The sequence below is a fragment of the Podarcis liolepis genome, assembly GCF_965112155.1.
Source record: "Podarcis liolepis genome assembly, chromosome: 10".
Classification (NCBI taxonomy): domain Eukaryota; kingdom Metazoa; phylum Chordata; class Lepidosauria; order Squamata; family Lacertidae; genus Podarcis; species Podarcis liolepis.
In genome coordinates, this window is record NC_139562.1 from 68588594 (window position 1) to 68615258 (window position 26665).

General features: G+C 39.7%; 1 protein-coding gene and 1 pseudogene across 6 annotated transcripts in view; one reads left to right on the forward strand and one right to left on the reverse strand.

Moving 5' to 3' along the window:
• ORC5 (origin recognition complex subunit 5) overlaps positions 1–26665 on the forward strand; it is a 67738-nt gene that overhangs the window by 16069 nt on the left and 25004 nt on the right. For 4 of the 5 annotated variants that reach the window (XM_083464091.1, XM_083464094.1, XM_083464092.1 and 1 more), the window contains exons 8-13: positions 691–739; positions 2091–2181; positions 5924–5976; positions 6205–6317; positions 7726–7773; positions 11663–11773. In XM_083464091.1, the coding sequence (XP_083320217.1) occupies positions 691–739; positions 2091–2181; positions 5924–5976; positions 6205–6317; positions 7726–7773; positions 11663–11773 (465 nt within the window). Of the gene's footprint in view, positions 1–690; positions 740–2090; positions 2182–5923; positions 5977–6204; positions 6318–7725; positions 9179–9873; positions 10090–11190; positions 11774–26665 lie in introns of all 5 variants that reach the window. The other variant, XR_014516741.1, reaches the window with a different exon arrangement.
• LOC310688150 (proteasome subunit alpha type-2-like) lies at positions 15420–16117 on the reverse strand (annotated as a pseudogene). Its single transcript has one exon. The product of its transcript is annotated as a proteasome subunit alpha type-2-like (transcript).

Here is a 26665-nt window from a genome sequence, read left to right on the forward strand (position 1 = left end):
CTCGGCAGGCAAGAAAGAGAAGCTCAGCGAGCTTGCAGCCTTCACAAAGCCACATTATTGATCTGCATACATAAAAGTAACTCTTGCCTACATGTAGGGGCTGGAATAATGCAGCTCTCACCAGCAGCTAAGCAAGTTCTGAAAGACATGGTTGCTGTGTCTGAACATCCTTGAAATGTACTAATGCCTCTTGGTTGCCTAGATGAATAGGTACACAAATAGAAATTTCTGACTTTTATGTGGCTGGACTGTAACCTACTGTACAAAGATATTTATATCCATTGTTGCACCCACTCCCAGCATGTGACTATTGGAAAGTTGCCCACTAGGTTATGTGGCTCCAGTACTGAAAGAGATTCCCCATTCCTGTCTTAAAATATGGACATGCATTCAGGACCTTCAGGTTACCAGATATGGCATTATACTGTCCTGCTTATCCATGCCAAAGATTTATTTTGTTTTTATGGCTCTGTGCAGCCACTAATCCATCTACCCTTTTCTTGTTTTATTTCTCCTGCATGCAATTTCATTGTAAGCTGCTGCTCTTCAGAGTTGGAGAGGGGTGTTGCAGCTCCTTTTCGGATAGGGGTGGGATATTTTTAAAATGTGTTCCAGGGTTCTTTCAAATGCCAGGGATGCAAAGATTTAAAATGTGGGATAATACCAATTACACCACTGCTTGTCTTGCAGGCTGCACTCAATTTTTCTAAGTACTGTGAGCCTGTGGTCCAGCAAAAGGGTGAGTGTTTTCGTTCATATGAATAAATAGTGGATGATTCTAGAGAGGAGGCAATAAAAAGCTTTGAGTCTTTATATATTTCTGACCATGATTAGGCAAATCAGAAGTGCTCCTTGGGCTGATTTACTCTTCCTCCTGCCTTCTCTCTCACTTGGGCATCGTTCTCTTTCAGTTTTGGGGCTTGCTGTGGAGTTAGTCTTATGTGTATTCCCCAAACCACAATTGGTAATCATTGTTGGAAATGGGGTGTGCAATACTTTAGGGGTCATGGGCAGGCTCAGTCGTCTAATCATAGTTAGGAGATCGAGTGTGCTTTTTGGACTCTGTGCTAAACTGAACAGCAAGATTGGTTATACCCATAGGGCTGATCTCCAAGGAAGGAGAGGGGGATGCTTTCCGGAGAGAATGAGTGAGAAGGTGGGGATGGTGCAATTTACAGTGGTGCCTCGTAAGACGAAATTAATTCGTTCCGCGAGTTTTTTCGTCTAGCGAATTTTTCGTCTTGCGAAGCACGGTGTCTGAAAAGTTTTGGAAAAGCTTCAAAAATCACCAAAAACCTCAAAAAAGGCTACCACACCGCGTCCTATGAGTTGCTCCTCGAAGTCAAGTCGCAACTGTATTAACGGTGTTAAGAAAAAGGAAACAAACTTGCAAGACGTTTTCGTCTTGCAAAGCAAGCCCATAGGGAAATTCGTCTTGCGAAGCAGCTCAAAAACCGCAAAACCCTTTTGTCTAGCGAGTTTTTCGTCTTGCGAGGCATTCGTCTTGCGGGGCACCACTGTAAGTCTCTTGAACAATGGTTAGGTAATTGGACGGTGCTTTGTCTGCACCTGATTAACCACGAAAGGGCAGGACCGAAGAGTCTTTTAAGCTAAAAGAATGGAGGTAAGACATAGAATTATCAGTCAGTCGGGCATGGAACTCTTGATCTCAGAGTTGTGGGTTTGAGCCCCACATTGGGCAAATAGATTCCTGTATTACAAAGAGTTGGACTGGATGACCCTTGTGGTCCCTTCCAACTCTACAATTTCCATGATTGCAGTTCCAGTTATTCTCGGATTGTACACATCTGCATAGGAGGGGAGAGTTTCATAAGCTGAGGTTTGTTCTACCTTATGAATATCATGCTAAACCATCGGTCCGTTATCAAGACATTTTTCCATTATGTAACATTTGCAGCATAACAGTTATACTATAGTTTGATGTTATGAACATAATCAGTACCAGAATCTCAAAAGAAATGTGCCTTTTAATCTGTAAACCTATATTAAATCTAAGAGCCAGTGTATCACCTGAACACTTCTCAAAGTTCATCTTGAATCAATACTACTTTTGTGTGTTTGTGATACAGCAAGTGAACGTGACACACGCAAACTTTGGAAAAATATTGAATCCCACTTGAAGAAAGCTATGCAGACTGTTTACCTGCGGGAAATATCAAGGTAATTGTCCCCCTCTTTATTTTTAGAAAGCTGCCTCTCAAGGCTTACCTAAAATGTCAAGTAGGTAATGTAGGTGGTATTCTTTCCTGCTAAAGCAGATGTCCTGGCTTTTAAAAATCTGTTAAATAGGTTATGCCTACCAATAAATGAAAAATAATGCAGTATGTGCCTGTTTCTAAATGGAACATTAGGCTAAAGCTGTTAGGTAAAGGTGCTGCTAGATGAGATGTGGGAAGTCTGCAAATGAGCGTGGTGTGCTGGTGGAGAAATGCTTGGGGTGATTTATTTATTTATTTAATTAGTTTAATTAATTTTTTTTTAATACAGGAATTATGTATTTTGGTTGCTTTCTATTTTTATGCTAGGGTTCCTTTTGTAAACTATATTGTAATGACCCCTTTGGTTAAGCGACACATGCAATTTGATTTGAGGTGCTTAAATTTCTCCCATTGAAATTTGGGAGATTGACTGGTTAAATCAATTTTCTTCACTTTTCTCTTTCTTCCAGAGAGAGCAGGGCTTGTTGGATATTTGTGTGCATTTGGTTATATAATCTGTACCAGGGCTATACTAGTTTAAGCTGAATGTGTGTGATCTGAGATGCAGCAAATGTTTATATGGAAAAAAGTCTTCTTGTACCTGGAAGATTAGCATGGCAGGGAGAAGTCTGAAAGGGGATTTTGTCGCAGTCCTATACCATCCAGCATAACTGGATACTAACCTCATGCTGTTAATATTTAACATTTTCACTGATTTCTATTGATATTTATGTTACTTTAAAAAGTCAATACTTTAACGCACTTTAGAATCATATTGTAAAACTTATCATTTTGCTATACAGATAATAATAAATAAATAAATAATAAAATTTTTATTTATACCTCATCCTCCCCGGCTAACACCAAATATGAATTGCAATAAAACGTAATAGAAAAGAAAAACAACAACAAACAAACAATTAAACTATGGCTTAAAATGCAGCCTCATTTTAGTAATAGCCCATAAATCAAGACCATAAAGGGAGGAAACATCAGATGTACGTGGACTTCACGATGAAAATAAAAAATTTGTGGAATATAAGACTTTGCAAGTATGGATTAACCAGTGAAACACAATGGCAATACATCCAATTGAAACGTATGTTGGAAAGGCAGTTTGGCCCTGACACTATAGCAGCATCAGAAACACCCATGCTGCTTTAAGATTTAATTTCTACAACAAAAACAAAAAACTCTACACTTGCACTATATAAAACCCTACTCAACAGGAAGAAATGTGATTTAGAATATGATAGACAAAAATGGAGTGAAGAGTTAGGGGTACAGATAACAGATGATATATGGGAGTCAAGTATAAAATCAACAGAAATAGCCTCTATGGATCTAAGACTTATACAACAGAAAATAATATTCAGAGTCCACTGGACTCCAGCAAACAACTGCTGGAGATGTGGGAGTAAAAATGCAAACTTAGTACTGTACATATGATGATTAACTGCCTGATGATAAGATCATTTTGGTGTGAGGTGAGGATAGTTATAGCAAGAGTAATAAAAAGAAATTGTTATTTAGGGGAGTTGAATTTAATTCTAAATTATATTCCATAAACGTGGGAGATTACAAGGGGTAAAAAAAATATGGATGTACCGTTCCATATTAGAAGCAAAAAAACTTGTTTTGATGAATTGGAAGAGCCGGAAAAAGATTCCATTGAGCACATGAATTGATAATATGGACAGACTAGCTACATACGAACGAATTGCATGTCGAGGCAAATTAAAAATGGATAAATATGAAGAAATCTGGAAGGAATATTTAAGCAATAAAGTGGACAGTGGTGTGAAGTAGAGGGAGGAGTGGTGGGGGGAAATTGTTAAAAAGGTGTAGTCTTAAGTATATCAGTATTCAAAGTTGAATTGTCAAATTGTGTTAGTAGTGTTATTATGGGTTTTGTTGTATGTGTTTTTTGTGGTGGTTGTTTGTATCAAAAAAATATTAAATAAATTAAAAAAACAACATCGAAAACATCAGATGTTCACCCGAGCCAGCTATCCATGCTGGTTCTACATGGGCCAGCAAAAAAAACCAAGGGAAAATTTATATACCAAATCCCATATAAGGGGTCAGAGTGAGTCTAAGCCGAAAGCCAGGTGGAACAGCTCCGTCTTGCAGGCCCTGCAGAAAGATGTCAAATCCCACAGGGCCCTGGTCTCTTGTGACAGAGCGTTCCACCACGTCGGGGCCAGTGCTGAAAAGGCCCTAGCCCTAGTTGAAACCAATCTAACCTCCTTGAGGCTTGAGACCTCCAAAGTGTTGTTATTCATGGACCTTAAGGTCCTCTGTGGGGCATACCAGGAGAGGTGGTCCTGTAGGACAAGTCTTTTGTAATTAACTGGTTGTAGAATGTTACTCTGTTTTACCTACACTTAACCCTTTATCCATTTTTCATTTACATGAATGTTGCTGTGTTTAGTGACTATTTTTGCCAGCAGGCCACAAATAGGGGTTTCCTAGACTTGAAGACTAGCTTTCTGTTCCCCCCTCTCTCCCCATCCCAGGTGAAATCATTTGGTGTTTTCTTTTGTGGTGGTGGTGTCATTCTTCTTACTACAGTTCCCTATCCAGTTTGGAAGCAGCTACAACAATGAAATGGAACCAGAGAACCTGAATGGGGAGTTACCTAGCAACTGAAGCATTGTGTTTGGGTTTTTCCCATTCTACCCTTGTGCATGACAGTTTTAAAGCTAGTATTGGTTCTTTAGGCAGTTTAATATGGTTGGCATTTAATACAGTCCTTTTTGAGTATACAAAGTATTTCACACACAATGCTTACAACCTACCCTACATGATAGGTCAGTAATTTCCCCATAATGCAGGTGAGAAGCTATAAGATTATGGCTTGCCTAGGACCACTTAATGAACTTATGGTTTTGGTGAGAAGTGAACTAGAGACTTGCCTGTTGATACTCCTAAACTGGGTCTCTAATGAGGCATCAGTAGTAGTAGTAGTAGTAGTAGTAGTAGTAGTTGCTTGCAGGCCAGGTTGCACCATCCTTAGGTTGTTGTTGTTGTTTAGTCGTGTCCGACTCTTCGTGACCCCATGGACCAGAGCAAGCCAGGCACTCCTGTCTTCCACTGCCTCCTGCAGTTTGGTCAAACTCATGCTGGTAGCTTCGAGAACACTGTCCAACCATCTCGTCCTCTGTCGTCCCCTTCTCCTTGTGCCCTCCATCTTTCCCAACATGAGGGTCTTTTCCAGGGAGTCTTCTCTTCTCATGAGGTGGCCAAAGTATTGGAGCCTCAGCGTCAGGATCTGTCCTTCCAGTGAGCACTCAGGGCTGATTTTCTTCAGAATGGATAGGTTTGATCTTCTGGCAGTCCATGGGACTCTCAAGAGTCTCCTCCAGCACCATAATTCAAAAGCATCAGTTCTTCGGCGATCAGCCTTCTTTATGGTCCAGCTCTCACTTCCATACATCACTACTCCTTAGGTTAGATTTAGCCAATGTTAAATCCAAGAATAAAAGTTACTTTGCCTGTTTTTGTCTGGCGAGCTGATGTAAATCAGAATAATCTGACGTCATTGTTAATCGTCTACATACTTTTAAACAGTTTAATTGCATAATTATTCTTATTCAAAAGTAACACAAATGCACTCACTCATCTCTAAAAATCAAATGTCTAAGTGTCTTGCTTTTAGGCATGGCAAATGCATTTTTAAAAATAGCTGCATTGTCTTTTAGCTCCCAGTGGGAACAATTACTCCAGGATGATGGTGAAGCCGGGCAACTAAAAGGTATGTGAAGAAGTAATAGTGTAGTCTTAATTATTGACAAAAAATACCCCTGTAATTTGGAGCAATTCAGTCATTGTCTTCAGTATGCATTTGCAAATATACCGACAGTTTAAAGAAACTAAACAGGCAGCACGGAATGCTGGTACATATTCTCTTCCAGCAAATGGGGTTTGTGGGGATCAAGTCTTCCAAACTCATACTTTTTTTTGTTTCACAATTTTTTTCTAGGACTTTCAGCTCATGCTCATGTAGAACTTCCATATTATTCCAAGTTCCTACTAATAGCTGCATACCTTGCTTCTTACAACCCTGCCAGGACAGATAAGAGGTTCTTCGTTAAGGTAAATAGGTTTCTTCTTTTTGCCGTAATCTGTTCTAGCATTCTTTAACATTCTTTAATACCTTTGTATGTCTCTAAGGAGCTTTATAAACCATGGCTAAAATACACTACTAGCTCTACATGTTCAGCAGGGCTTTGATCCAGACTTGGTAGCGCTTCAATAGCAGCAATAGCAGCCTCTCGCCTCAATTCTATATGGCAAAACACTGTTGAAAGTGGGGGATATAGTTTGATCTGGGGTAGAGATCAAAGAAAAGAGCCAAAATTCCTAAATGTCCTAAAATGTCCTAAATTCTTCTCTGGGTGGTTGGAGAGTCCCCTGGAGCAGAATTTTTGGGAAGGGGCATGGGTTGCAGGGGAAAGTAGATGTAGATGAAAGAGGAGTCCTGTTGCACAAGTGAAAGTCTGTGTGATGTTGGATTTCACTCACTGAGGGCATTGGAAGCATGGAAGCTTTTTTCTAATACTGGGAGAAAAGCCTAAATCTAAACAATTGGTTGGTTTTAATTATTTCAAAGAAATGAATTGTACGCGATACATTTTATTAATCAATATGCTTGTTTTATACTACACTAGGAAAAATACAATTTAGATGTAATTTTTCCCTTTTTATCTTTATAAATTGCTTATTTTTAATAAAAAAATATTCAGCAAGGCAACAGTTTGATTTACTTTATATAACCAAATAGCAAAATCTGAAGAAACGTCAGTGGTGGGGTGATACCAGCATTTGGTTGGCAACTCTCCAAAATAATTAACCCTCCATGCCTTCCATCAATTGCTGTTTTGAACAGGCGCAAAATTGGCTTTGTATCTAAAATAACTACTTCTTTACCTAGATTTGATAAGGAAGCAAGGAAAGGCTGGCAGCATTTTAAAGTGAAGCAGTAGCTGCTTCATCTTGTCAGTTGATGGAAAGGAAAACATTTTCCCTCTCCCGGTCTTTTTGCAGCTATTTTACCAGTAGGGAGAGAGCGAGAGAGCTGCATGTTTTAAATGGCTGAAATGGTTTAGTGAATTTTCAGATAAATTTATGGATAACTGTTTTCAGAGGTACACACAATTACTTTCTTATTTATTTTTTATCTTATACCTTCCAGTAAATCTCTCCCCCCCCCCCCCGTTATAAATACTGTACTTTTTCAGTGGTGTGCACTGTCTGTCACAGTTTGATGTGCCATGGGCAGGCCACAGTGGGCCATATTTTAGCATTGCTATTGTCCATACAGGGTTTGTGAAGAATAAATGAAATAGTTATTACATGAAGTATACCTGCAACAGTACAGTTATTGTGTATGCTGTCACGCAGCTGTGTGATATGTTCAGTGAAGTTGGGCTGTTCTCCCCATATAAATTATGTACCATTGCAAATAACTATTTCACAGCTGGATTTTTCTTTTCACATGCAGCATCATGGAAAAATTAGGAAGAAAAACTTTCAGAAGAAACATGAAAAGGTAAATTCAGCTTTCTGTTTGATAGATTATCTCCATTCTGGTATAAAATTGAAACAGAGTGTCACTAAATTGTCTTAACATATGATGAAATGTCCTATTTTATTTTACTGTATATTCTATGATTGCCTTGAGAGGACTTTACATTAAAAGGTTACCTAGAACTGCCTAAAGGAATAAAGGCAGCCACGCCCACAGGTGAATGTGTTTTCTTTCTGCAATATTGCTGGAAAGACCATCCCTTCTTTAGTTTGATCTCTGTCCTTTTAGACTTTTTAGGGTAGGAACTGTTTCGACTGAACACCCACCTCCAAGGAAACTCCACAGACATGCATATATAATTCCACACATGCAAAAATCTCCTAGTGGCCAGAGGCAGGCAGAAAGCTTCACTCCCTTACTAGCAATAGTAGAAACAAGCCAAATAAGAATCTACCATATATGCAGATTTTGCATAATTTGTACAGGTTGCAGAATGTATTTATATGAATAACATTAGAAACCCTTCCTGGATTTTTATACCATTGCCTGTGATTGTTTCCTCCGCTCCTTTTAAGATTGCAGAGCTGCTATATCTTTTTGATAACTAGTGCAGTAGAATGGCTGAAGCTGTTACTGAGAGAGATTGCCATCCAAAGATTTAGAACCGTGACTGCCTTCCCTTTAATCCTAGTTGTGAAGCAAGGAAAAATAAGGAATGCACACTTCAAGAAGAGATGTTGAAATGAAAGATCAGTTTATGGAGTGAAAAAAAAAATGTTTCCCACATCTACAGTTTTATACTGTGTAAATTTAATAAGTTAAAACCATGCATTCGCCATACAGATTACTGGGTTGTAGCAAATGCTGACTTTTTCTCCCCATTTTTTCTTTATAAACATACTAGAAGCTCACCTGATCTTTGAATGTGCACAGAGCCTTAACAGAATTCAGGTGACCACATCATAGCTGTGTACTTAAATTATAAGTGTGGAACATACAAGTTGCATTGAAATTCTTATTACTGGACCTTGAATTACAGTCCCCTGGCTATCTAAATTCACTGTGAATCATCAGCCTTTTCAGATGTTACACTAAACATGGGTGTTTAGCCTGCAAGTGTCTCATGTTTGCATGCTTCCCTCTTTGGCACAGCCATGAGATTGGAATTCTAACCAGACTTCCTTGTTGCATCCAATCTCTGTGAAACTGGTTCAAACAGAAAGCTGGGTTTTCCCCCCCTTTAAAATTTATTTAATCAATAAATCAGTATAAGTAACTGAGGCAGAATCCAGCAGGAGCACCTGTACAAGCCCAAGAGCAATAAGAGAGCTGTGCAAGAGCGCTCTCAATTTATTTTAATGATGCTTCTGTAAAAGGCATCCACAACAGATTGCATTGCCTGTTGTTAGTGGTTGTCACTACTACAGTGGTACCTCAGGCTACAGACGCTTCAGGTTACAGACTCGGCTAACCCAGAAATAGTACCTCGGGTTAAGAACTTTGCTTCAGGATAAGAACAGAAATCATGCTTCGGCGGCGCGGCGGCAGCAGGAGTCTCCATTAGCTAAAGTGGTGCTTCAGGTTAAGAACAGTTTCAGGTTAAGAATGAACCTCCAGAACGAATTTAGTTCTTAACCCAAGGTACCACTGTACTACAGTGGTACCTCAGGTTACATACGCTTCAGAGACTATGAAAAAAGGGTTATAAATGCGTTTAAAATTTAATGGTAAAAGCTGATTGATAATGGGCTAAAATGAAAAAAATTAAGGTTAGACGAAGATAAATTATAGAAAGAATATGCTGAAATAGTTAATTGAATTAGAATACAAAAAAGGGAGGTGTGAGGAGGTCGATGAAACAAGTAAATGAAAGGTAAAGATATGGAATACTGGATGTGTGTTTTAGTGTTTTTGTTTCTTTTTGCTGTATTGTATTGTTTTTTATGTTTTTCTTTTTATGTATTGTAATGTATGTTCTGTTAAACTTTTTATTGTTTTTCTTTTTTCTTTCTTTTGTAATCTTTAAACTTCTAATAAATATCATTTTAAAAAAAGAACAGTTTCAGGTTAAGAACGGACCTCTGGAACGAATTAAGTACATAACCAGAGGTACCACTGTAGTTATAATGTTCATTGTGTTACTGGCTAGCAGGGGTGGTGAAGACATGACCCTCCAGACACCAGCCTCATCACATGTGAGTTTTTAAAAGAGAAGGGGGGAACCCACAGTTGCAGTCCGAACGCTTGGCCATTTTGCTAGAGCGGAGCTTACCAACCTTTTTGGACCAATGGGAATACTTTAAACTTCATGAAAGTGATGTGGGCACCAGTCACAAAGTGGCTGCCATATAACTTGCTGTTGAAATGGAATACTCAGGATGAAATGGTGAAATCTGCTATGATTAAATGGGCACAAGACGTTGGATATAACATAATGATGGCTGACTGGGAACAGTTATGGACCACAGGTATGAAGTTTATGGCATGTAATGCCTTAAGAGAGATATTATGAAAATGATATACAGGTGGTACATGACCCCAGTCAAGCTTGCAAAAATCTACCATTTGCCCGATAATAAATGCTGGAAATGTAAGGAAACTGAAGGTACATTCTTTAACCTATGGTGGATGTGCCCAAGGATTAAGACTTTCTGGGAGATGATTTATAATGAATTAAAAAAGGTATTTAAATATACCTTCTTGAATAAACCAGAGGCCTTTCTCCTGGGCATAGTCGGCCAATCGGTGTTAAAGAAGAACAGAACTTTCTTTATGTATGCTACAACAGCAGCAAGAATACTTATTGCAAAGTATTGGAAGACACGTCCTCCCCGCTGTCCCCGGACCTCTTTTGAAGCAAGGGGCGGTGGGGAGAAGCGATCTTCTCCCTGCAGCCCCTTGCTTCAAAAGAGGGGACAGAGCGGCGCTTCCCCTCTGTCCCCGGACGGTCTCCATAGGAACGCATTGATTGATTTTCAATGCATTCCTATGGGAAACCGTGCTTCGCAAGACAAAAAACTCACAAGAAGAAAAAACTTGCGAAACGAATTAATTTCGTCTTGTGAGGCACCACTGTATTTACAGAAATATTGCAAAATTAATGAATGTTAGAATGATGTTGGATTGAAGTTAAGTGGTTTCTAGCTGTAATGCTATAAAAGAATATGAAAAAATTGGATTTTTAACAGGTAAAAATTTAATGTTATAATATATTAAGATTAAAGATCAGGATAAAATAAGGAGGGAAAGGAATTGCTGAATTAATAAATTGAACTGGAATACAAAAAAGGGAGGTATGAGGAGGTCCGGGAAACAAGCAAATGAAAGATAAGTGACAAAAAGATGGAATTGTTTTTAACTGTTTTTTACTTTGTATTTTTTCTTTTTTCTTTTTCATTATGTAATATTGTGAAAACTTTAATAAATATTTATACAAAGTGGCTGCCATGGGCACATGGCATAACATAAAACGCTGCAAAAGTTTGTGCTCCTTTTTGTTGGTTTTCTTCACTTGGACAAGATGTCTGTTTTCTAAAATAAGTCTTCTTGTCTCTAATAGCTTATTTGATATTGTTTGCTAACTATACTGGCATCCTTTTGGCCTAGATGAGCTTCTAATACTGTGGTTTTAAGCAGTCCCAACTGTTTTTCTGCAGTCTCTTTATCTTTAAAAAGTTGGGTTAATATGTGTATAATCCTTGTAATTTAGTACAGACTGAGTCCTGAAGTCTTGAATGCTTTTACTCCTATACTGCAAAACAGTATATTAAAAATAAAAAGTGGGGCTTTTTGTTTAATGTAAAAACGCATTACTGTCTGATAACTGGAAAAATAAAATAAATAAGATCCAGCTTGCTATGTTCCAAGAAAATCCAGCTGATGAAATACACTTTTTTTTTTTTTTTAACAGACCAGCGGTCACCTTCTTGGGCCAAAGCCATTCCCTCTGGACAGATTGTTAGCAATATTGCATAGCATTGTGGATAGCAGAGTTGCTCCAACTGCAAATATATTTTCTCAGGTGAGTTAAGTTCCTAATATAAATTGTTTAGACAACAGTTTCCTGGTTTCTCTTTACAATATAATTGTCAGCTTCGGTTGTTTCTTGTGTTGTACCCTAATTAACCACTCACAGAAGTTATTTTAAATATTTAATGAGAAATTGACTATGTGTTAGCAATTGAAACTTCCAAAGGTTCAGACTCATGGTTTCTCACTGTTTGGTTGTCATTTAATTCCAAATGTTACCAATCACCTTCTGAAGAGCTTTTAATGCAGATTTTAGCCAAGTATTTGTTGTGTTCATGTTGATATGTAGAAAGTCTGTGCTGCATGTTGTAGCTGTTCATTGCTTAATATAATAGGCATGATTTAATAATCTAACATGTGCTCAAGTTATGATATATACACACACATGAATTGTTACTTGGCACTACAGAACAGTAAACCATCTTTTAAACTGGTTCAAACTTAGAAAGGTGTTTCAGGGTTTTTGACCTGGCAAGGAGGGAGAGGGATTAACTTGAGAGTTATTCACTCATCTTTACACTTCTCATATATTTTGCCCGTTGCCCCTTCCCCAAGAATTATGTCTAAAAGGAAAGCACTGTAAATGCAGGTAGCTTCACTCAGGGTAAGAGTAGTGAGAAATATGCTTGGTAATTTGTATGATGCGACCCCACCATCACCACCAATGAATATCTGTCAAAATTAAGCAGTGTGGTCTTGAATATTAAATCAAAATGATTACAATTGGCAACCAGAATGATAGGCACCAGAGCACTGATGCCATAAAAAAGAGAGAAGGTATAGCATATCTAATGTGCAGCACAGCTGTTGTTTTCTGACTCCAAAAATGGTCCCAGTATGGTCTCTCTTATATTGTTGGCCTAGATGGGGAAACCATATTCTTCCTGGATGAATATAATTTGTCAGTTCTGTCATGCAACACACACACACAAACACCTCTCATTCTCCTCTTTTTATATCCTTCTCTTGCAACCTACTAGAAATGTGACAAATGGAACATATGCACCATGTGTTATAAACATTAACTGCCACATTCAGTTCTCTTTTTCCCTTTCTTCTGATTTTGGAGCCTTACTGAGTTGATGCCATCAGCTGTCCAAGTGGCTACCATTGACCAAAGGAATAGGTTAAGTAATTTTGAATGCACCAACTTGCTAACCATGTAACTTACTCTCCTGGTAATGCCACTAAGAAAGAACTTTGTTTAAGTTACACATTTGAGAAAGAACATTGTCAACTTTCTTTATAGTGTATAGATCTTGCTCGCCATGCTCCTTCATTCCCCTGCCCTGTCTTAAATCTGTAGCAGTAACATTTGATATTTTTATTGAGTCAGTTTTCACTAGATGGCAGCATAACCCAATGAACAAGGGCAGTATTTCAGGAACTGACCCTCCATCAATGCACAGGTTTTTCTTTCACATTAAATAGAAGTGTCGGATGGAAGTTTACCCAATGCAACCTTCCCTGTTGTGTTTAATAGATAGAGTAGTTGTCTGTGTAATAACTATCTGTGAATGAGCTTTGTATACATTAAAGTTACTGTTTCTCCATGTAGGAACATGGCTTTTACATTGTTATCTTTAAAAAACAACAACTTTTGAGGTGATCTAGTGCCTGTTCTGGTCTGGCCATGATTATTCAAATTCACTCTGTAGCCTCATGTAGCCCATGCCTGTGCAAACACAGGTAAACAAGTCTTTCAGACCAGGCATTATGAGCATCACTCATGCCAAATGGCTTCTCTGCCCTGGGACCCTGTATTTTGAAAATATGAAACCAGCAGTTATTCAGATTTGTATCTAAAATTATAAGTGAAACATCCAGGTCTCCTTGTGAAGCAGAGAGTGGAAGTAATGGGAAAATCAAGGTCTTCATATTTGCAAAGCTGAAGAATAATTTTAGATGGAGTACTGGGTAAAGAGGGACGCGGGTGGCACTGTGGGTTAAACCACAGAGCCTAGGACTTGCCGATCAGAAGGTTGGCAGTTCGAATCTCTGTGACGGGGTGAGCTCCCGTTGCTCGGTCCCTGCTCCTGCCAACCTAGCAGTTCAAAAGCACGTCAAAGTGCAAGTAGATAAATAGGTACCGCTCCGGCGGGAAGGTTAACGGTGTTTCCGTGCGTTGCTCTGGTTTGCCAGAAGCGGCTTAGTCATGCTGGCCACATGACCCGGAAGATGTACGCTGGCTCCCTCGGCCAATAAAGCGAGATGAGCGCCAAGACCCCAGAGTCGGCCATGACTGGACCTAATGGTCAGGGGTCCCTTTACATTTTTACTGGGTAAAGATCAGTTGAAACCAAATAGGATAAGCAGACGAAAGTGGTTGAAGGGCATGCAACTCTGAAAAAGCAAAGAACTGTATTAGGTGGTAGAAGATCATCATCTAGTTCCAGGATCCCACGGTTCACTTATTGTTTCTTTGTTCCAGTAGCATTGAGTGCAGCCACTAATCTGCTCTGCTATTTTGTTGTTTACCATTTAGTACTTACTGGCTAAGTACTCAGTACTTTGGGACATTTTGCTTGAGTTTTCACCCTAATAGACCAACGTGTCTGTTATGGAAATGTTTTGAGTCCAGTATTGTTTTCTGTTTCAGAATATACACTAGATGGCAGTTGTGTCAAATAATTGCCCTTCTTGAGTTGCATTGCAGTTTGAAACTGATTAAAATGTTGCTTTATTTAAAAGTCAGCCACCCCACTCAAGAAGCAAAAATGTAGGATAACATAGTCTAATACAGTTTGAAGAGCTCATGTACACAAACTGCCTTGCAGCTTCTTCCTTAAGATGCTTCCTTATAAGCAACTGAGTGTATGTGATTGTGTGTACTGCAACTACGTAGACAGAGAGGGTGGGTCTTTCCACCCAAATGCCATCCCATCAGGAGGGAGGTAAGCCAGTAATTGGGTGGGATAAGACTTATACAGGAAGCCCTATTCATGTGGTTTGCAGTGTTGGTACATATGCTGCTGTTGTGTGGAATAACACAACAGGGAAGTGACTGCCATGCACACATGTGTGATGGGAACCTGAGATTCATCTCTCCTTAAGGGACGGACTGGCTCATAATTCAAGAATCAAATGGTACAGCCTTCCAACTAAACCCAGCCCCCTTTGGCTACTCCCCTTTTCACTTCTTCCTGCTTTGTAATGGGGTAGGAGGGACAGGGAGAGGAACACAAATAAGAGAAGGAAGCAAATGCCTGTCTATCTCCCTGCCATTTCTCTATCATGCAGTTTCCTCATCCACTCCCAGGGACAAGAGCTTTCATTCCCACCTTGCCTGCTTCTGCTTCACCTCTCTCTAGTACTGTTCCTTGCAGGATGGAGGAAAATATGGTGTATCAATTCAAACGTCCTCCTGAGAGTGACTCAACAGTAATGCCAACCGCTTACATGGCATATACTCTATATATGTTGTGTTAGAATTGGTTTTGATTAAAGTAATATTTTCTTGCACGTATGAGAAAGGTGAAGGTGCCATTTGAATTTGTTTGGGGGTTTTTAAAAAATCATATTGTGTTTAATATTTTAAAGAACAATAATTCCACATTTTCAGTATTAGGACAGTAGTAATTAAATCCATAATATTTCTTTTTTTAAAAAAAAAATATCTAGCAGATAAAGTAGAAATTGCAGAAGCCAAATATTTTTAAAAGATCCTTGTATGTATCGAAGCAGTCTTCCTTAATGCATACTAGGCAGTTGCAGCCAGGTAATCCATAACCTCAGTTGGAGTGAATCTACTCAATCTTGCCTTATTACAGATGCCAACCTCTATGTTATTTTCTGTCATTTGTCCTTCAAAGCTTTCCTTCAGTGTCAATATGAATAGCATCTTCAAGCTCCAAGTCTTTGCTGTACCTCTTTTCAGGGAATGCCTTCCCATTCACATAGTTGTCTTCCCATTGCAGTTGCTTTCCATGCAAAATAAGCACCAGATGGATCAGACTGAAATAAATATGGTCATCCCTCATTCCACCCACATATTAGCAACGATACACCAAATGGGCAGACACCCCCAGATTGTGTGTATTCTTGCATTACAGAAACAACCCCCTGCACTGGCTGAGCTGTTAGAATAGGTTCATGATAAACCAAGTAGAACTGCTGGGCCAGTTTGTGTCTGTGTGGACAAGTACCCAGTAATCAGCAGCCATATACCAAGCCTATGTGTTTGATTTCGGATTCCACTTTGCATACGCTTCATTCATCATACAGAATGGATTTCTGCTTTTTTTCCTGTTGCCAGTACCACGCCATTTGCAGCTGCAATTCCAACTGATGGGGCTCCTGTGGCAACAGCTCGCACGCCAGAGGAGGAGAAGCGAAGTCACTGGGCTCCACACTTGGCATGTGCCAGGTGGGGGCTGGACGCAGGGAGGGCAATCTTCACCCTCACTTGTCCCAACTCCCTCCCAGGCTGCCAGGCAGAGGCTGGGAGAAGCAGAGGCAAAGATCGCCCTCACTTGTCCCAGCCCCCTTGTGGGATTCTGGGCAGGGGCTGTGGTTCACGGAGGGCGCCCAGCAGCAGTGGGGATTGCCGGCCCCCTCAATATTGGGGGAGCTAGACCCCCTGCTTCAAAATATTGAGGGGGCTGAAGCCATATAGCTGGTGCTACTGGTTGCAGCTACAACTTCCATTTCCTGTTTTTTTGTAATGTTTTGAGTTTCTCTTGGTTTTCCCCCCCAGCTTCACCCTCTTTCTGTTCAACAACATTTTCTACTTCCTCTTCTGTTTCAAGAATTTGTGAGATATCAGGGTTCTCAAGCCAGTCGTGGGCTCTGTTTAAACCAAGTGTGATAAGCATGGGGCATAATGAACTGCACAATTTCAGTCCTTTTGCCTGTTTTTAGGTCTGTTAGCTTTTGTAGCCAAATGATCAACCTGTTTTATATGTTTGCCCTCTCAAAAGAGTCCTGAGGAGCAAGCCTTGCTATAAAGGATTTTCAAGACATGCCACATTACCATTAATTTCTCTACTACTCTGTTTCTGAAGGCACACCCATTAACAGTCTGGAAAATACTAGGCTCTCCAAAAGTAGTGAAAATGTCCATCAGATTGTCTGCAACTTTTGCATTCTTGCTTGCTAAAACTCTGTATCTTTTAGCAAGATACAGATAATATCACTGTAGTAATGTGGCAGTGAGAGAGCTAAATTGGAAGTCATTGCTATCGGAAAGAAGCAAAAATAAGATTCTACAATAAGACTCTTCTTGGTTATTTTCATTTTCCTAGTCAGTGTTAGTTGCTTGTTTTTCTGTAAAAATAGCCTGTCTGGGCTTACAGAGAAGTGAGTTAGGTCTATGTTTTCTTGGAGAGTGAGTTATAAAAATAACTTTAGTCCAAATAAAAAAAATCCTTCCTGTAGCACCTTAAAGACCAACTAAGTTAGTTCTTGGTATAAGCTTTCGTGTGCATGCACACTTCTTCAGATACACATGCATGCACACGAAAGCTTATACCAAGAACTAACTTAGTTGGTCTTTAAGGTGCTACAGGAAGGATTTTTTTTATTTGGACTATGGCAGACCAACACGGCTACCCATCTGTAACTGTAAAAATAACTTTGTCCCTCACTTTTCACTGATCATTACTTTCCTTTGACACCTGCTGCTCCCTCCTCAATCTTTGCTTGCACCTAGTCAGATTGATTTCTCTGGCAACATGGCTTACTTCTTCTCCTGGAACCTTTAAAGCATTGCTTTAAAGACCCACTGAGAAAGCTGTATGTGAGCTATATTTTTTATAATCCCAGAGGTCAGCTTTATTTTCCATTCTGTGAGTGCTTAGAGACAGACTGATTCCAAGGTGGAACCAGTGTGTAGAATTCTGTCAGGCCTTCAGATTAATCTGCACAGTTATTGGTTATTTATGAACATTTCCAAGCATTACTGGTGGACAGTGTATGTTGAATGATCAATATACAAAATTCCTTCATATATAGCTACTTCCCGCACATTATCTGAGGTTACTTGGAGACTATCCTTATTGCATGGGTGAAGCACAAAATGACCAAATTAGGCTGAAGTATTCGCATTCTGCAGTGTTTCTTGGAAACTATGCATATCTTATTGCATATCTTATTTTATTTAACGGGATTTAAATCTGCTTAATCATCAGAACCGCTAAGATATTTACATACTGCTTAGAAAATGTACAAAATGCAACTGAGAATATGCACATTCCCCAATTCTTGAAAAGACTTCCCCAAGACAGGAAAATATACACTAGTTTGTCTTCACGGATAGATTATGAGCACAGCTTCCATGACGTGAATTTGTGTATTGATTGGTTATTATGCATCTTGATAATTCAACTTGCTCCTAACAACTATCAGATTTCTCTGCCAGAGATCCCTAGCCTCCCTCATACAACACAGAAATATCTTAGAAGAGAAAATTACCATTGCACCATTTGAAATATGTGGTGTAGAACTTATTTAGGATTGAAGTCTACAGATAATAAGCCTGATCCTGGCCTCTTCTTTGTTGTAAGAAAAGACGTGCTCCACAGTTAAGTACTTAATTCGTTGTGGAGGTCCGTTCTTAACCTGAAACTGTTCTTAACCTGAAGCACCACTTTAACTTTAACTAATGGGGCCTCCCGCTGCCACCGGGCCGCCGGAGCACCATTTCTGTTCTCATCCTGAAGCAAAGTTCTTAACCTGAGGTACGATTTCTGGGTTAGCAGAGTCTGTAACCTGAAGCGTATGTAACCCGAGGTACCACTGTAGTTAAAACACTAGTTTATCAGGAGAGAGGAGAAGCTGAGCTGTCCCACTTCCCTCTAACATCTTGATATAGGTTTGTACCTGTGCTAGAGGAAGTACAGGGTTGCTTCTGTCCTGCTATACTGCAGATAGGACCATGCTCCAGAGTGGTTTTAAAACTGTTCTAGGGGAAACTGGGTCTCATCTGCATATTGATAATACCACTCCCCAGATCCACAGATCACCCTTCCAGTGGCTTCATATGGGTGTTGTAGGACTTGCCAGTGAGCCAAGCAAGGCCGCTTCCCCATGGTCACTCCCTGAAACCTACTTGTAGGTAGGAGTGGAACTGCTGATACACTGTGCTTCAAACTCACAGTCTGCATTGCTGATCCAGGATACCTTGCTCAATGGAATCCTAAGCCAGTGAGAGATCAAGGAGAACCAACAGAGTTGCATTCCCCCTGCCTCTCTCCCAAGGCGGATCATTGGTTAGGGCAACCAAAGCTCTTTCAATGCTAAAATTGAAATGGGTCAGGATAATAAACTTCTTTAAAACAAACCTCAAGTTGCACGGACACCACCCCCTCGAGCGGAGATGTTTTCGCAATCTTCTGGGTCCAGGGAGATGACACAACTGTGATTGGGCTCATCTCTGAAAGGGAGGGTGAAACAGATTATAGAGATGAGGTGGAGCGGCTGACAGAGTGGTGCAGAGCTAACAACTTGCTCATAAATACAAGGAAGACAAAGGAGCTTGTGGTGGACTTCAGGAGACAGAAGAGCAACGTCCAGCCACTTTTGATTGATGGGGTCTGTGTGGAGAGGGTAACAACGTTCAGATTTCTGGGCATTGAATTACAAGAGGATCTGTCCTGGAGTGTCAACACAAGGGGGCTTGTGAAGAAGGCGCAGCAGAGACTGTATTTTTTGAGAATACTAAGGAAAAACCATCTTCCGCAGAAACTGCTGCTTGCCTTCTATCACTGTGCCATTGAGAGCGTGCTCACTTATGGCTTATGTGTGTGGTACGGAAGCTGTACTGCCCAGGACAGGATGGGGTTGTGCAGGGTTGTTAAGGCAGCAGAGAGCATTGTTGGCTGCCCACTCTCCACCTTAGAGCAGATTTATGCCACAAGGTGCCATAGGAAGGCACTGGACATAGTAAAAGATCCATCGCATCCTGGTCACTGTCTCTTCGAGCTCTTGCCGTCGGGACGGAGATACAGGACGATGAAGACAAGAACGAGTCGTCTTAAGAACAGCTTCTTCTCCAGAGCGATCTCGGCCCTGAATGGGAAGCCCGGACTTTGAAAGTCATCGAATCTCCCTTGCTATATTATATTGTATTGTTTATTTAGTGTTTTTATGGAGCAGTCAAGTAATTTCGTTGTCCCCGAAGGGGGCAATGACAATAAAGATATTTTTATTCTTATTCTCTTATTCTTATTCTTAAGGAGGGAATCCACCACCACCTCCTTTAATGAAGCTAGTACCACTACTTCTCACAGTGAGGCATTAACTACTCCCTGGACCCACCTGGGTTCTCAGAAGACAATTTGATATGACCTGTGGATAGAAAGTTTGATAATCCTTCACTAAGAACGTTCATATGTGATAAAAGTGATGCAGGATCCCCCTCCCTGGTGATTATGTACTCTAGAAACTGTCCAACTTTTACCTTGATGTGTTGTCACTTTTGACTGGATCATTGCAAAGGAGAAGAGAAGTTATTATTGGAAATTGAAAAGTGATTATATTTTGTATGGCTATTAAATCATTCCTTTTGTGGTTTCCGTTACATGCCACTGAACTCATTTTCTACAAGGAGATAGCATCTTGAAGTTTAAGCTAGAGGAGTTAGATGACAAGCACTAAATCTTTGCTACATTCTGGGGATGGATAGAAGAAATACTGGACAAATTCTTGATAAGATTACATGCACTGTTTGTTAAGGTTTAACTAACGGACCCTAAAGAATTATGCTCTGCTCTGCTGGAATCTGCCCAGTGAATGTATTGGTGTCCCAAATTACAGGGTATATTACATAAACAGGTTCCCTCCTACAGAAATAACAAATAAATTTAAGAACAGGTGTAGAGAAGATAAGTGCGCCCCTGTGTGATTAGTCTGAACAAGAGTTGATCATAAAATCTGTCTTTCCACATTCATATCGACCTTCCACAAAGGTGCTGAAAAGAACTTCTATATAGTTTTCCCATTTTGTCCTTGCAACAACCCTTAGCTGCAGAATAGGCTGAAAGATAGTGGCTGACACAAGCTTCATGGCCATGTAGAAATTTGAACCTGGATCTTGCAGGTTCAAGTACAGCATTCTGTCCGCTACACCATACTAAAGTGACTGTTGCGTCGAAAGGAAGCACCTTGGTTGTTCACTGTATTTACTCATGAGGAACTGCATTTGTTTACACTGTTCTAGCAACAGGAAAGGGCAGATCATGTCACATACCAAGTAGCATTACAGTTCCCTTCATAATATTTATGGTAAGGAGAAGGCATCTGTCCTGCTTAGATACACATATAATGTCTATTTAATTTGCTGGATAAAATTAGTAGTATTTCTGTAGTATACTACTGTCAAACTCTTTAAGTCCCAGTACTTAATAAGTTGAAGATTTGCAGCAGAGATGAGGAACTTTGGCACTCCAGATAATGTTGGACTCTTAACTCCTATCAACCCCAACCAAGATGGTCAAAGCCCATGGATGATGGGACAACATTTGGAGGGTCACAGGTTCCCCATTCCTCCTTTATAGCATTGATTTCACAAAAGACTATGATAGCAATCAGTGTCAGTTGGGGTTTTTCGGGGTTTTTTAAATGTTAGTATAAAAAGGGAAGCACAACAGTGCAAGCTTTGACTTCTGCTTTCCTCAGGCCAAGATGATCCTTCAAAAATCCCTGTGGTGGCAGGTAGGGGACAGAGGGGCCACCACTGTGATAAATCTCAGTTTAAGAATTTGAAAGCCCCCGGAGCAAGCAGCTGAGTTTCCACAAAGTCACCACAAACCTTAGTCATGGAGTAGAGTGTACCATATAATTATCAAAATGGTTCTGTCTGGAACTTATCTCTTTTAGTCATAGGGACAAAGATTTCTCAGCAAGGCATAGCCCTGGACATCACAGTTTCTAACCAAAATTTGGCCATGAGGTATAACTTAAGCTTTTGATTTGATTAAGAACGCACTTCATATTTACAGCTGTATCACTTAGACCGAAATACTGAATGCTAATATGATGTGACTCAGTCAAAATAATGAGCACTACTTTCTCCATGCTTCCAGCTGGAGAGAGCCAAAGGGACTGTGTTTGAATAACAACCAAAATGTTTGGGCTTTTGAAGGAGGGACAATGTGACAGATTATCCCCCTGTCACGACTTTTCTTATCTGTTTCAAATGGATTGAACCTGGCAAGCTCCAATTACTGTGCTCTTAATTATTGTCCAAAGTTTATGTAGTGATTAAATCCAGTGAGAGACTTGTCTAACAACTCATCACAGAAATATAGGGATATTTTCCAAACCAAAGGGCTTGATGAACTTAAATAAACTGTTGTTTCCAAAATAAGGTCTAAGGTTTAGGGGGTTTTGACTCATTTCCCCATGGGAACAGTCTGTGGTGTCAGCTACATAGGCTGGAAAGGAACCTTACTTGTTGTGTTTCTCTGTTGAATAAATAAGTCAATTTAATAGTTATAGTCTTCTTCCAAGCATTGCCATGGCTATAATTATCCTTATTTTTCACTGGTACTGTAAATTACATCTCAAACTGATTCCTGGAGTATTTTCCTTGGAATGAAATGAATGGAGACCACCACATAAGAGCATGGATAAACTTCTGTAGTTTCCATAATTCCAGTGATTCTTGAGCAGAAAAAAAAATATCCCATCAGATTGTGCACAATGGTATTGTTTTGGTGAGGTTTTTTTATGGCTTGTCCCAAAAAATGGTCAGTCCCCTTTCACTTTTCAGACAACTACTGGAAGAATAGGCTATTTAGGTGTTATATAAATTTTATCTATACCTATATAGTTTGTCAGTCTTACCTATATAGTTGGTCAGTCTTAAGTCATTCTGTTGAACAATTAGAATGGACAAGGGATTCTGAATTGACTAAGAGCTGAACGGGTCGTCATCTTTCTTTAAAACAAGGTTTTCTGCAAGTCTTGCCTTGATAGCTGATAATAAAATCTACCTCTTAGGCCAGATGGAATGAGTTGTCACCAGCTCATTCAGCTGAAGTGTACCTTGCACTTCAGAGGGAGAAAAGGGGATGGAAAGAAGTTTAAAAGGCCATAATTTTCTTGTTATTTCTTTAAAACTTTCACTTGTGACAAATGTGGCAAGAACATTCAAGTTAGACGTGTAGAAAGCGCAGCATGGTAGCTTTGGTTAGCACTTCAGTATGAAATGTGGCACTTTCAGAGAACCTGCTGTTGCACTGAAGAAAATGAGCAGGCTGTACTTTTTATAGCAAATTACTAATAGAATGTCAAGGCTTGCCATTGGTGTGAACAAAAAGAAGAAAAGAGAAAAACACCATATTTCCCATTAGAATGTTTTATTTTTAAAAAAACAAATTAAAGGTGATGGGATGCAGTCACTAATAAGTCGTAGTCATTTTAATTGATTTTAAACCTTTTTCCTCTTCTGAAAATGGAAGCTTTTTTCCTAGTTTATGTTTTGCAGTTAATCAGACTTTATTAAATGCACTGTGCTGCATATTATGATGCATATTTCAATTCAATTCACTGGTGTTGTCACTTTGCATCTATTTACCAACATTCTCACAAGTGATCTCAGTATTTTTTGTTCATTTTTAGTAGAAATTAATGGACATTTGGAAATTTTACACAGACGAAAGATTATCTGACTACTTTGGAAACTGCAGAATGTACCATTTTATATTATCAAGGGAGTGTAAGTTTTCTGTGTGGTATGTCTTAATATTGTGTTTTTATTTTGTTTTTGGTGAATATGATCTACCTGGTTACCAGCAAATGAAGATTTTGTTGACCTTTGGTTACACGAAGCCTGGGAAAGAGCAATGATAGAAAATCACCATTATTTAGTTCTTATAGTTTTTCAGCAAAATACTGTAAAAATAGATGCTGGTCCTTAAGAATTAAAATTGTAGGATGTTCATCCCTGCTCTTATATATAGATTTCCAGTTGCAAGCCAGCAATTAAATTCTAGTAACATTTCTGCTCCAAACCTTGATAGAAGTTCAAGTGAAAGTATTTTCTAATGGTGTTTGACTGCATTTCTGAGCTGACTTTTCTCCGTGTATTAACTCATTCATGTACTTCAGTAGAACTACAGTGGTGCCTCGCAAGACGAAAAGAATCCGTTCTGTGATTCTCTTCGTCTAGCGGTTTTTTTCATCTTGCGAAGCAAGCCCATTGAAGGATTAGCGGATTAACGCTATTAGCGGCTTTTAGCGGCTTATCTGCTGATCAGATCAGCTGATAAGCGGCTTAGCGCTATTAGCGGCTTTTAGCTGCTTTTAGCGGCTTATCTGCTGATCGGATCAGCTGGTAAGCGGCTTAGCGGCTTAGAAAAAGGGGGGAAAGGGGGGAAAAACCCGCAGGAACTCGCAAGGCATTTTCGTCTTGCGAAGCAAGCCCATAGGAGATTCGTTTTGCGAAGCACCTCCAAAACGGAAAACTCCTTCATCTAGCAAGTTTTCCGTCTTGCGAGGCATTCGTCTTGCGGGGCACCACTGTAGTCTTGGAGTCTGCAGAAAGTGATTTTTTTATCCCAGGAGTGGGGGCATTTTTCCCAAGGTCATGCTTGGAAGCCTGCTGTTCAGAGGAGAAACCCCAGTTTACTGATTAGCTTTGCTCAGTTTGTTTTTATGTAAGTGGCATAACTCCGCACAGGCAACACACACCATGGTCAAGGAAGGTTATCTGTTGCTTTGTGTGATGTCTGAAATGATATATTGTAGTTAACAGCTATTGCTGCACTTCCAGAGGCTGCTGCATCATGGAGACTATCATGAAATTATGAAGGGGAATACTCAGAGGATGGGAAACAGAAGCAGACAAACTGGGTTTTGTGCTGCACTTTTGGAAGCTCAAACAGTGGTTTGCATTCTAAACTAAGATTAGTGCAAACAATGAATTGGTGTGATATCTTTAACTGAGCTATAGTTGGGCAGCTCCTGTTCTTTTCTGTTGTGCCTGTGTTTATATTTCAAACAAATCCAGCTGAAGCTTGTTACTTACTGCCTTTTTTTAATCTTGCTGTTAAATACAAGCTCCTATTGTTTGGAGCTAAATAATCGGCTCATCCTTATGTAGACAAGAACAAAGACCGTAATAGCACATCTGGTTTATCTCTTAGTAGAGCAAAGATTAATTAAGTGGTAATGGTGCAACTTTTCTTAATAACTCTTCTAAATAAATCAAGCTTGAAAATGAGAAAAAAGAGATCTGTCACTTAGATGCCTCTTGTAGTTTTGTTGACAGGTTTGGAGGGGTTGTTAAAATTCTCTTTCACTTGAGGGTGGGAATATTTTTGTTCATGGGTTTTCTGGAATTCAGAAAGCCTTTTTTATTTCAAAGTTTTTGAAATTAAATGAAATCCTGTTCCTTGAAATGATAGGACAAGTTAACACTCTTCAAAAAGGCTTGCAGAAGCTTGTCTTTAGGACTTGTAAATGAAGATACCCATTTTGGTAAAGAAAGAATAGATTTGTCCCAAGCTTTTTAAAAGTGTAACGTTTTTGAGGCACACTCCAGTGTCTCGAGACAGACAGAAACCAACAACCTGGTCACCATGTTGTTCAGCTTATATCTTTCTCTTGCCCTAAAATTGCATCTGCTGTATGGGGGTAATAATACTCCTCTAGCTTTGTGGATTGTTGAAAAGATTACTGAGATAATGTGAAGGGCTTTAGGCACTTGAAATGACTGTATAAATGCTATGCTTTTGTTTTATAGTACAATCCCAGTAAAAATATTAGATTTTCCTCAGTTTCCCTGGAACAGCATCAGAACAGTTACTACCTTGTTTCTTGCCTTTGAGAGCTCCTGGCTGTTGTTAGCAGGTCCTTTATTGGGACGGAGGTGGTACCACCTCCACACAGCCCTTGGGTTATGATAGTGATGGAGTGATGCTGTATCCTTTCCACTGAAATGGCTCACTGTCCATTACTGTCCTTGTTCAGCGTTCCCTTCCTGTGGCCAGACTTTGTGCAACAAAGCACCGCCATGCGCAGCTGAGGCTCTCTTCTTTGTCCTGGCCTTGCCTGTTTCCATTAAGGATGATCTTGCAAGCCTCTCTAGGCGCCCAACTCTGCTAGCGACTCCCCTCTTCACACCTGTTTCACCTATTTGAACAGTATTCTGGAATTGATCAGTCACCCTCCCAGAAAGTGACAGCTAGATGTAAAGAGAACAAGGGCATTTCACTTCCTGCAAACAGCAAAAAGAAGAGCTAAATATGCAACCTTGAGAGTTGATTCATAGAAGCATTTTGGGCGCAATTAACAGCTTAAGTGCTTTTTAAGGCAGTGCTTGATTGATCAGATGGACAGAATGCAAATGTGGCTTCCCACATTTAAACAGTATTTTCCTATAGCACCTAATGGGGCCGCGTTAAGTATTTGAAGGAAGATAATCTCAGTTACCCTGCTGCTACCCACAGACGGAACACTAATAACAGATTAATAGTAATAATTCTGTGTTTAAATCTTGAGATTATAGTGTTCATCCCATATGCCAGCATTTGGTCTTTTATGAAATTCTAAACGTTAATAATACATACCGTATGATTACATATAAACAAATATTTTAAGAGACGATGCTGTTATCCAAATGAAAATAAAAAAATATTTGGGTTAAGAAATGGAAGGTGTAAATATTACCTCTTTTGCTCATAAATAGTATATCACAAGCCACAGGACAAACCTTGATTATAGTTTATGGTTTGCCAGGAAATAGCTGAATCACAAGCCCAGCTTCAGACAACATGCTAAACCAAACCATGGCTTACTTCAGCTCAGCAGCCGAACAGCTATTTCAGAGCAAAGTGGCCTCCATTTCCTCTCTAGAAGCCTGGCTTCGTGTGACATGTGAATCAGGCCATTGAGCTTTCTGTGATGCCCTTGGAAGGATACAGTGGTTTTGAATCTCAGC